Raw genomic sequence first — 12,804 nt, forward strand, 5'->3', positions numbered from 1 at the left:
TCTTCTTTTTATACGTACGCACCATCTAAAACATGCGAACATAAAATAAGCCAAAAAAACGTCGAAAAACCTTGTTTTCTAATGTGATCCGAATCGCCCCCAATCAGATGATCCGAATAACCCCATATCATATGTTTGAATTATTTTCGTGTAACGGAAATATACCTTTAAGTACAATAAAAACAAAATCAAATCAGGAAATACTATGCGCCATTAACAATAAGTAACAACAATTACAAACCTTTAGCCTTTTGCGTTTACTTTTATCACGGACTGTATTTGCACATTTTTTACATCGGCGGTAAAATCACAATACACCTGTACGAGCGACTCATCGGGAAGTGTCACCGTGACCGACGCATGAGTCTTTTACAATGACAGTAACTGTGGCGACATGCGTTAGGAACAGAGCAAACGCGGGACGCTGATTGACTGGCTGTAACTAACCGTGATCTTTCAAATTTTACAGAAATGCTTATTTTGATCCGATTTCCCCAGTGATCCGATTCGCCTCGGTCTACCCTATGTATGAACCGCCTGTAAAGTTTTTATAAAAACTTTTGTCTTTGACTGTATAAGCATTGTGCAAGCTGGTTAATTTATTTATCCTGTGTTCTTTTGTTTCCAAGCTGTAGTTAATTTTAGACATCCCTGGAATAGCACGTGTTCGTTGCTCGTCTATGCGTTGAAATCGGGATTTTATCGGGTATTCTCCAAGGAACAGCTGTCGATCTATTTCCGTGACGAGGGGCGTATTATTCTTATATTGCACGAACGCACCCGACGAAGACGCCTGTCACTTATAGCGTTGAACGGATACCTACTCAACCTATTATCCTTACACATTTAACTAGGTTGTAGGCGTGTAAATGTTCCGAAACATTCCGGTTCCCAGCGGTTATACTTCTAACGTTGATTAGGTACGATGTTACGTTTCCTTGTCGAGATTGCTTAGATTCACCTCCTTCACTCCTAATAATAGTTTTCATTCAATGTCTAAATTGTATTTTTCGCAGCCAGATCGGCAAGAGCTAACATGAACTGTTTAAACTCTCGACATGAACTTTACGAGTTCGACCCGATTGAACCCAGTGCGCCGTTTTACTATCCGCCTTCGCCGCCGCCGTACAACCCAGAATATATATACGGAGTTGTCGAATGCCAGCCGGCAAGTTTGAGCTCCGCGTATGAATGGGGTGTGTGCTCGCAGACTTATGTCGAGAACACATGTACTGAGGACGGAGGCGGGTGGGGGCGCGCGCGCCGCTCGCTCTACGAAGGCGTCAACTGCATGCCGGTGAGTGAGACGAATTGTGCTCCGCGCGCAGCACGCCGGACTATGCCGCGCTTACTTTGTGTTATACTATTCCTAATTGTTTTTGCAGTTGGCCATCTTAATACATACTACATATGCTAGTTTGTGAAACTAATAATCCGTTTACAAAGTGCTTTAACATGCAACAAGAACACCCTTAAGCGGGATTGTGTGATTTTATTTGCCGTTTTACACCTTGGATCAAAAGGGAAGTTTGTCCGGAATGTTTCAGGCGCCTATACTGCGATCTATTTCCGGGCGCGGGCGTTGGCCCTACTCGATTAAGCGCCGCTCATTTTGATCTAAAACATGCGCGAGCTCGGCCGCGGAGGCTCGGTAGTGGCGGCCACCATCGCGACTTTGCACAGTCGTTCCGCGAGTGACGGCAAGCACAGAGCTTCCAAGCTCCGGGCTTCAAGCGAGCAGAGTTGCAATAGTGGCCTACGGTCTGAAAGGGAGGACTTGCGACGTGTGTCGGGATGCAGCGAGCGGCCTCTGTCGACCGCGTCGGAGGCCTCGGAGCGCGACTCTGCATCCGTTCAATCTAGCGAGGAGCCGCCCCCAAACGAGAGTACGTAATTACTATGCGTGGACGATGCACTGACGTAGCGTATGACTGGAACGCGGCCAAACTCTAAAATAGAGTTACGCCGGTGACTCGTACAGAGAGCTTGTCGCGCAGTGTCGCTTGCACGGAGCCTCATGTCCGACCGCGAGTACTTGACGGAGCCCTTCGACGAGGACGAGGAGCGTGCGGCGGCGGGCTACGTGCACCCCGCCGTGCGCTCCTACATGTACTCGCCCATGGGTTAGTGCGCATCGTTCATGAGGCTCTCGGCGGCTTGCTTGGTTTTTACTGACTCCTATCTCGTGACAGGCGGCGACTCGGATAGCCCCGACGAAGCAACAGTGAAATGCACGGCGTGGCCGGACGGAGTGATACCTGCGCGCGCGGATTCCAGCGACACCGAGTCCACCTCGTCGGCCGACGATGATTCCGACTTACAAGATTTCGAAGTACGAAGCGCTGAAGCTGATTATCGAACGCTAACACCTAGCAGGCGGCTAGACAACTCGACACGTCGAGACGATAACTTCAAATGGATGCCTCCAGAAAATATATCAGATATTGTCGAGCCGACTTCAATGGAATCGCGAACGGAAGAGCAGGCGTCGGGTAGCTTAGACAGGCGAAGGCGAGCTCCCGCCGACCGCAATGACCGTGACCGTAAAACTAGGTCATCGATGTCCACCAAGCCGCCACAGCACCCTTCCAGCGTCCGCGCGTCCCCACGCCCGCGTCGCTCGCGCGTTGAGGAAACACCTCCAGAGCTCCAAAGGCGATGGAACTCTTACGAGCACTTCCGATGGGGCCCTAGCCCTGACGGTTCGCCCGGCGGATGGTGGCCCCCCATGTGCTGGTGCCACGGACCACCCGCTCCGCCGCCCTGCTGCATGCACGACCGCTCTTGGCCCTCACACCCTTCACTTCCTCCGGTACCGTCAAGGCCGTATAAGGTACAACTACTTTGTGAATTTGCATTAAAATATTGAGTATTGAGGTACTTACACAAAGTATGTACATATTGGCATAGCTAATGATATTTACACAGTTTCGTTATTAGTGATATCTACAATCTACATTATCTCTGGCCTACTTTAAAAGTAGGTAATGAGTTTCACGCTTCATTCGAGAGATGACATGACACTGAAAGTTAATTCAATTGAAATTGTTACAGCAGCGTGGTGTATGTGTGTACATACAATACTGTGTTGCATAATGTGATGTTAGTTTATTTATAACTAACTTTCGTTGGATGCTTTGTTGTTTTAAAAACACATATAGACCAAATGCTTTTGTTGTATAACAATTTAACCAAAGTTATGACCAATTTTAGATAACAATATAAATACTAAACGATTCAGGTGTAAGTTCATCATGCAATTAATTAACTGTACCTGAGTTAATATAAACATTTTTTATTAATAAATGTCGCAAGCTGTGTATTGTTCGACCGAAATGGGAAATAGATTCGAAATTAGTTTTGGTTATATTTCTAACAGTGAATGTAGCATTTGTATTTTAATTCATTAATGTAATTTTAATATTGTTCCTATAGTCTAGTACGTCATCGAACTAAAATAGTAACTTCATTTATAGTTTGTCAAAGGACTGTCTCATTTCAATCATAGACAGACAGAATCATACTATCTTTGTCTTACACTAGTACTAGCACCCAAAAGAAAAGGATGAGTATAATTTTCCTGGTTCTTACTGACTGACAAATTGGTTTGACCAACTATATCTACATACTCTACCATTGACAGTGTCACTCACTGCATAAATTTATTGAAATAAGTTAAAAGACGGGATATCCGGTTGTACTTCAAAACGGCGAAGTCGGCTCGAGAAAATGTTTTTGTATTTTGTGTTTGTTGTTTGAAAGCTTGAACCGCGTTTCACCATTCTCTAGTCAACACTCGGCAATATGGCTATTTGTTAAGTTCAGCTATAAAAGCAACTACCGAACAACATCGTGCTCTACGACCACACTTAAGTATGTACAAACTATGGCATTGGCGAAATCATCATTCATTTGATGGGAGCCATTTTTTAAACGAAGAAGAAAATCAAAAGACATGTGTGTTGGTTCAATCCTATTCTAATTGCGGCGGTATTAAATTGAATTGATAATATTATTCTAAGATATTCATACCTACATCTACCTATCTGCAATAAGGCTTTATCCATTAATTAATAATTCACAAAAAATTTCGAGTTTAGGCCTACCTACATACAGGGTGAAATTTAAATCACTGGCCATATTCATTCCAGGCACTAGGTTACACTTAAGGAATCTATTTAGCGAAAAAAAAGAGTACATTTTTTTTAAATTTTCATTTTTCAATTTTTAAATACTTTCCACGAGTCGTGGTCACCCTATTACCACAAATGTAAACAAACCTAATAGTAGGTTTTAACAACAACATCAGCAAAACCCTTATCTGACCTTCACTAAACCTTATAATCGTTGCAATAGGGTCCACCTAGTTAGTGTTGGCGATGGTAGGCAGGTTTATCAATTTCGAGGGTAGTCTAAACCATTCCGCGCTAGCGGTAAACATAACGGTTAGCATAAATGATTAGTCACTCGTCACTCGCCAACCTTAAAATAATAATCGCGCGCGTACTAAGGTTTAAAAAAATGTTTTCGAACCGGGAATATTAGGAAATGGTACGGTGTTATTTATTAAGTGGTGAGTGTTTACGTGGTGCACAAAGATTATACGAAATGGAATCAGTTCCACGCCTTCGCAGACAAGGATTGAATCCAAGAGTACCATCTCGTGGGACTTTCGTTAATTGCGTCGACTTTTAATCAAATGTAAGTACATAAGATGATTCAATTTTTTAAATACGCCTGAATGCAAAGATTCCTGAACTAGTTTTTACTCATTGTTTTTAAGCCACGGACGTTTTGTTAATAATCATTAGTCAGAAATAATATTTTAGATTAAAAATGGGGTGCCTTTGCATTTTGATGGCTCTAAGCCCGTTAAAGTATGAAGGAAAAATTAGCAACTTATGTAGGTAAGCGTCTTATCTCGCTGCAATAGGGTTCATAATTGGTGACGCGATTGCAAACAGCGGGAGGGGCGGGGTGTCAATGACCTTAACTGATAAGAGAGAAGCGGGTGTAGTGGGTAGTTGTCGGTTCACCATAACGTACGAGGTTTTTAGGACAACTTGATGATGAGTTATTTCGAAAAAAATGTACTGAGCGGTATTAAAAGAAAAAACACGTGTTTAATATTTTTTCGAGTTCTTTCGGGTGTTTCAATTTGGCCAGTGAATTAAATTTCACCCTGTATATGATATGTATATTATGTACGGTCACCATACGGTCCATGACTATAATTGTTGATCCATCTAAGGTTCAAGCTAATTTGGTTGTCAATACTAACGGTATGAAATGAAATGCCCAATGCAAATAAAACCTAAATGGGTCAACAATTAAAGTCCGTGACTGTATGTACAGTTGTACAAACTCCATATACAGTGAAACCTGGTTAAGTGGGACCTGGATAAGTGAGAAACCTCTATAGCTGGGACTCATGTTGCGGTCCCGACACTTTAGCACTAAATTACCTCTGTTAGTGAGATAAAACGAACCTCTATAACTGGGATTAGTTGTTGTGATTTTATAGTCACATTTACCTCTATAATTGAGACAGAGAGTGTATTTTACCTCTTTTACTGAGACTATATTTATAAGATTACATTTTCCTAATCGATTTTTTTAGAATTTTATACGAATTACCTCTGTATCTGCGATAACGTCAATCTATGACCTCTCTAACTTGGACTTTGATCTATTTCCGTATTCTTACTAACTCTTAGTCTATCCACAAATTCCGCATTTGCTTAATTGTGTCTAAACGACTTCAAGTTTCATCTAGTTACTTTATGTAGTTAAAACTATTGAAACGAAAGCTGAAATCTTGATAAGTAACAAGAATAAACAAATTTTCATTTAATAAATTTCTAAGACGCAATGAAGTCCGTATCAAATTTAATTGAAAAAATCTATCCTTCGGAAAATCATTCAAAATAAATTCATTTAAACAGACTTAAAATATATTTAGGGACATGGATTATTTTACCTAAGCATTTAAAGATAATTACAAAATACCCTATTAACCACCTCTATAACTGAGATATATCCTCTATTCTCACCTCTATTAATGGGACCCTCTGTAAATGAGACAGAAATTTATTTGTACCTGGCTAACTGAGAGCCTGGGTAAGTGGAATACCTCTATAAGTGAGACAAATCTGCTCGTCCCTTGAAGTCTCACTTATCCAGGTTTCACTGTATTATCTTTATGAAAGCTTATAACAACGACCCGTGATATTATCAAAGCATGTTATTGGATAAGTATTAGGGTTTGCACGACGGATCCGAAATGTATGGGAATATCCGCGGATCCGGATCCAGATCCGGATAATTTCATACATTTCGGATCCGGATTGCAAACCCTAATAAGTATGAATAAATCGCGTAACATAATGTAATCTATTGCAGAATGACGCCGAAGACCGCGTACGCCGCCTCGAGGCGGACAAGGAGAGCTTACACCTGCAAGTACAGGTGCTGTCAGAGCAGGTGTCGGCGCAGACTGACAAGATGGCCGACTTAGAGCGCGCCCTGCTGGACGCCCGGCAACGACTGGACGACGCCGAGCAGAGGTTGCAAAAGGTAGGTGCAGTGGTCCACATTAATAAGCGTACACCTGTAAGTGCTGTCAGAGCAGGTGTCGGCGCAGACTGACAAGATGGCCGACTTAGAGCGCGCCCTGCTGGACGCCCGGCAACGACTGGACGACGCCGAGCAGAGGTTGCAAAAGGTAGGTGCAGTGGTCCACATTAATAAGCGTACACCTGTAAGTGCTGTCAGAGCAGGTGTCGGCGCAGACTGACAAGATGGCCGACTTAGAGCGCGCCCTGCTGGACGCCCGGCAACGACTGGACGACGCCGAGCAGAGGTTGCAAAAGGTAGGTGCAGTGGTCCACATTAATAAGCGTACACCTGTAAGTGCTGTCAGAGCAGGTGTCGGCGCAGAGTGACAAGATGGCCGACTTAGAGCGCGCCCTGCTGGACGCCCGGCAACGACTGGACGACGCCGAGCAGAGGTTGCAAAAGGTAGGTGCAGTGGTCCACCATTAATAAGCGTACACCTGTAAGTGTTGTTAGAGCAGGTGTCGGCGCAGACTGACAAGATGGCCGACTTAGAGCGCGCCCTGCTGGACGCCCGGCAACGACTGGACGACGCCGAGCAGAGGTTGCAAAAGGTAGGTGCAGGTTCCACATTAATAACCGTACACCTGTAAGGCCCACTTGCACCATTCCACTAACCCGGGGTTAACCGGTTAAACCTGGAGTTGCCATGGTTACCAGTACAATTTGACACTAGGTTAACGGTTTAACCGCTTATCCCCGGGTTAGTGGGATGGTGCAAGTGGGCCTTAGTGTTGTTAGAGCAGGTGTCGGGGCAGAGCGACAGGCGGGCTGACCTATACACACTCGCTTGATGACATGCATGGAACAATTAGATGACGCCAAGAGAAGTTGCAATAAGTTTTGAGCCGGTCAAGAAGAGCCTATTACACCTGCAATGGCAGAACCAGTGTCGGGGCAGAATAAAGAGATAGCCTTTTACAAACCGAGCTTTCAGATACTACTTCCAAACAATGATTGTATTGCTACATGGCCCCAACCAAAGTTTGAAATTAGTTCGGTAGGAGAGTCTTAAGACGAAACAGGAGCTGAGTTTTAAATATTTTAGGTAAATATACCCGTCTCGCTAACGGAAGCGGCACCTAAAAGTAGTGCGATAAGGACAAGGCGAAAAATCCTGTGTAAAAATCTCAAAAATCGAGGTTTTGTACTCCTCTGTTTCCTCCTCCAAAACTTAACCAATCGTAACCAAATTTGGAAATCTAAATGATTATGAAATTATCTGTGTCGGACCGTTTTGCTTTTTTGGCTAATTGATATCAGTTTTGAATTAGGGCTTCCAATACCGGGATCCCGGTATTTCGGGATCCCGGGAAACCGCCTTTTTTATGGCATATTTCAATCCCGGTATTTTATTTTGAAATACCGGGATCCCGGTATTTTTATAATCTAACAAAATATGCATAACGAACATAAACTACCCCTCAAAATGTTAAAATTCGGCATCACTACGAAGCTTCGCGCGCGTATATATCATGCGTCTCCCTCTAGTTTTACGATTCCACAGTATTCTCTGTCTTGCGCACGCGACGCGGAGCGGTAACGGTGTAGCCAGCCAGTCGGTTCTCGGTGCTTAAAGTGAAGTGATGTGTGTATCAGCTATAAGCAATGCTGTAGTTAAAGTTTCGCGCCGGCTGTGGTTTATGTGATTCTCACAATAATGTAAGTATGCATTAATTATTTATTAGATATAGGTACTCAATTAGGACTTAGGACCAAGTTACGGAATGGTTTACAACTTATGTGCATGTTTATTCCGAAGGGAGAAATATACCACGTGGGCTTATTTATTTGAAGTATTTCATGATCATAATAATTTATTGCATCCATGGTATTAAATAATGCATTATTCGTACAAGAGTAGATCACGATATTTAAAGAATAAACTAAATTAATATTGAATCTTAATGAAAGTGACTCAAATAAAAAGGTGTTATTATAAATTGTATTGTAAGATTTGTAAGGCTGTTTATCGTTTGAATGTAAATAAAAACACAACCGTTATGCATTTACGTATTTTAAAATTTACGTGCACTCATATTATAAAACTAGCGATTGTAAAATAAAATACCACATGCATTATTTATTATAGTCAGACCGTAAAAAGTCTGCAGCGATTTTGATAGCCCACGCAGTGCAAGTGTCATTTTAAACGTCAAACTTCTATGAAATTATGACGTAAGTATACATAACACTTACACTGTGTGGGCTATCAAATCTGCTGCAGACTTTGTTTGGTGCGACTATACACTGGTTTGTTTGAAAAGTTTGTGTTTACAAAGTATTTTTTTAAACGTATTTAAAAACATTGCCTATCAAATATCCCTTGATTAAGCATAATAAAATATTAACACATTTTATTTCAACAGGTCATTTTCGAAAAAAACAACGTATAGTGAGTTCTCAAGGCGGCAAACTAGCACATCCGTATGGGAATATTTTGCAGCCGCAGATGACAGAAAAACAGCAAAATGTAAACTCTGTAACAAAATTATTAAAACTGGAGGCGGATCTACGTCTGGTTTGCACTCGCATCTCAGTAGAATACATAAAACATCTACTAGAGACAATGCGGCTTCTACATCTACATCAACTGCCGCCCGTGCCAGTGCCAGTACCACTCTTCCAGATTCGGCAGCATCATCATCTTCATCAAGTTTTAGACCACAAGAAGAACCGGTCGCGAAGAAAACTAAACTTACAGACTATTATCAGTCATCAGATTCGATGGAAATGGTTGTGGCAATGATGGCCGCCTTAGATGGAATTCCATTGAGCAAATTTTGCACAAGCAAAGATTTACGTCGGCTATTTATGAAGTCAGGGTACAGTAACTTGCCTCGATCGCCAACAAGCATCACTAATATTGTATTAAGGCAAAGTGACCATCTTAAAAATCAGATGAAGAAAATGATTGCTGACTTAAAGGACAAAGAGCACAGATTTACTTTGACTTTTGATAAATATACCAATGGAAATAAAAGGTATATGAATATTAATATTCATAACAAGGACATGGGAGAGGACAAATATAAAAAATTGGGATTGGTCAAAATCAAGGGATCTCTGAATGCTGATGCTGCAATGCAATATTTACTAGATCGCTTGCAAGAATTTGGCATAACATTTGATGATGTTATAGCATTTACAACAGACGACGCCAGTGTTATGACGAAATTAGGTCGCAATTTTGAAGGACACCATCAACTTTGCATGGCTCACGGTATACAACTAGCCGTTATTGATACATTGTACAAATTTCAATTTGAAGAAACGTGCTCCGTCGTTACAGTTTGCCCAGAAACAGATGATAGTGATAATGATGAAGATAATCAATACAACGAAGGAGATTCGTTTACTATGCTGCCGCCGGGACCGCAGGCTGCATCTCAAGGACAGAAACCTGAGTTTATATACAAGGAGTTCATAGAAAAAGTTCGAAAAATAGTAAGACTATTTCGGAAAAGTCCCACCAAAAACGACGTACTGCAGAAACATATTGCCGCTGAAAGAAAAGAAAAACCTCTGCAACTAATCCTCGACTGTAAAACACGCTGGAGCAGTATGTCAGACATGATTGGCCGCTTTTTAGAATTGAGAAATGCTGTATCAAAAGCCTTGATAGACTTAAACATTAACCTGCCGTTGGACGAAAACGATATAGAGTTATTAAATAACATACACAGTGCCTTATCTGTAGTCAATGCAACGGTACTGGCTCTCTGCAGACGAGATGCTAACTTAATAACTGCTGATGCTGCCTTAAAATTTATGCTGAATAAATTGGACGAAAAAGGCGATGATCTGAGCAAAAACCTTGCAGCAGGGCTGAGAAAACGTATAAAAGAACGGCCCACTGCAATTTCAGGAGTTTTACAGTATTTGCATGACAATGACAGTTTTTATGACCACCTTGATGAAGACACGTTTCAAAAGCCAACAAGTAACGAAATTCACGAAATAATAGTAGCGCTACTCAAACGCCTGAAGTTTAAAAATATTGTTAGCTCTTTCTCTCAAGAAAAGAGCCAACCATCATCACTCATAACAAATATGAACGTTCCAGAAGCAATACAGGTACAGCACACAAGCGGAGATAGTGAAGGCGTCGAAATTGAAAGTATTGAGACAGAACTGGAAAGGGAAATTAACAAAAGCCGTGTACCCAAAAATGTAAATACTGTCGAAGGAGCTGAAGAGAGAGATCTTGATTCAATTGTAAGAGTTGAAATGTGTGTTTACGACAGCAGTGGAGGTGGACGTGAAGTTTTTCTGACGGCAGCCTATGAGTACTTTTTATCAGTTGTGCCAACTAGTGTGGAATCGGAGCGAGTATTCTCGTCCGTTGGTTATCTTTGTAATAAACTTAGAAGTTCACTATCAGATAAAACACTGAATGCTCTATCCTTTTTAAGGTCACATTTTCAAAATGAACATAATGAAGACCATTAGAACTAATGTTCTATAGCTAATAATAGCTAGAAAAAAAAACTAGTACTGATTTGACTGATTTTTATAATTATAATTTAATAAGTACTGATTATTAAAGTTTTAATTATTTCTCAACCAAAGGTTATTAAGATTTATGTACTATGTTAGCTTAATGTTATCTGTGATTCCTCATAATCTAACCTGTGATTAAAAATTAGTAAGATATATAAGGTTTTTAAAGAATTTTATTTTTGTAGATTAAGCTAAGGTACTAGTTATAGCTTTGATTATAGAATGTTGACTGATTTTTATTATATTTTTATTTTATTATATTACATTTTGATGAATTTATTACATAATAAGTAAATTTTAGTTCATGTTTAGATGTTGTCTTTTATACAATGCACTGTAAGTGCTCTAATTTTGTTAGAAAATCATTGTACCTTATACTAAAAATGTTTATGTTTTTGATTGAGCTGCAAGTGCGGCAACTTGTCAATAGAGAGAAAAAGAGATTGATTATCGAGTGATAATTATGATTGTGAAAAATACTATTGTAAAATACATGCAAAAAAAAATGATTAAAAATTTGGTATTTTTCTTTCAAAATTTCTTTTTTCTCATTTTGTTGCAAAAAATCCCGGGATCCCGGGATCCCGGTATTGAAGTCGCCCATCCCGGTATTAATACCGGTATTGCGAAAGGTCCGGTATTTGGAAGCCCTATTTTGAATGCCACGCCTCTCATTGCGGCATAGTCAATTAGGCCATTTTCGCCATTTTTGAAGGGCTCTAGCGCCTTAAAAAACAAAAATATCAAAAAAAGCAAAACGGTCCGACACAGATATTGACAATATTAATCTGTGTTGAAAAAATCATTGCTCTAGCTTCAAAACCCACGGAGGAAAACGAGGAGTACGTTTGTATGGAGAAATGACCACTCCCGTTGGCTCTTAAGTATAGTCAAAAAAAGCAGAGGGTTCTAACTGCTTTTTTTGACTCTCTCGCTCTTTATCTTACCAGTAGCTAAAATGAAAATGCTCGGTTAATAATAGAATCGCATCGGATTTTCGCGTTCATTCTTAAACGATTAATTTGTAAGACTTAATAGCGATTTACTGTAGATGGATGAAAATAAATGTGTTGCCCAAATTTAGGTATAATAAAGCAAGTCAAACTATACTCGTACCATAGCAATATTGATGTTAGGTAGGTAAGCATTTTTATTTCCTTCGTATGTACACATATTTAATAACATCGAAAGCAACAGGTGTAAAATTGGATTTAATGCCATAAAAGCTTTCCAAGATATGACAAATCGCATTTTCTGTTAACGGCTATAACATAATAATATAATACATTTATAACATAATACGTAAGTATTTGTTGGTGTTGAAAATTGTTCGGCACGGTGAAGCGAACTTAACTCCCACTCTCACGATAAACTTGCCCCGCTCGCCAACTTGCAAGTTTTGCTTGCCGGGGCGCGAGGCGCGAACCGATGTAGGCGCCAATGAGGCGTTAATGATAATCTGAGTACCTACGAAGTGGCATAATTTGCATTGGGGGTAAATCTGATAATTTTATAAGCGGATACTGATTTAAAATCAGTAATCAGACGGACAGACAGTGAGTCAGATTAGTCAGCCTACAATCTAGACACGAGGCGTATCAAGTCAAGAAAACACACAATATATTTGGAGTCACTTCATAACAAAATCTATTTAATTGTAACACATGAAATTTATGTTTTACCATT

At 40.5% G+C, this 12,804-nt stretch overlaps 1 protein-coding gene across 1 annotated transcript in view; it reads left to right on the forward strand.

Annotated features, from left to right (window-relative positions):
- The first annotated feature begins 1,308 nt into the window (after positions 1-1,308).
- LOC134806450 (liprin-beta-1) overlaps positions 1,309-12,804 on the forward strand; it is a 34,355-nt gene continuing 22,859 nt past the window's right edge. Inside the window, exons 1-3 of the mRNA XM_063779731.1 lie at positions 1,309-1,886; positions 2,193-2,833; positions 6,403-6,576. Of these exons, the coding sequence (XP_063635801.1) occupies positions 1,625-1,886; positions 2,193-2,833; positions 6,403-6,576 (1,077 nt within the window). The 5' untranslated portion in view covers positions 1,309-1,624. The remainder of the gene's footprint in view (positions 1,887-2,192; positions 2,834-6,402; positions 6,577-12,804) is intronic.

This window comes from Cydia splendana, chromosome 3 (assembly GCF_910591565.1).
Source record: "Cydia splendana chromosome 3, ilCydSple1.2, whole genome shotgun sequence".
NCBI classification, from domain to species: domain Eukaryota; kingdom Metazoa; phylum Arthropoda; class Insecta; order Lepidoptera; family Tortricidae; genus Cydia; species Cydia splendana.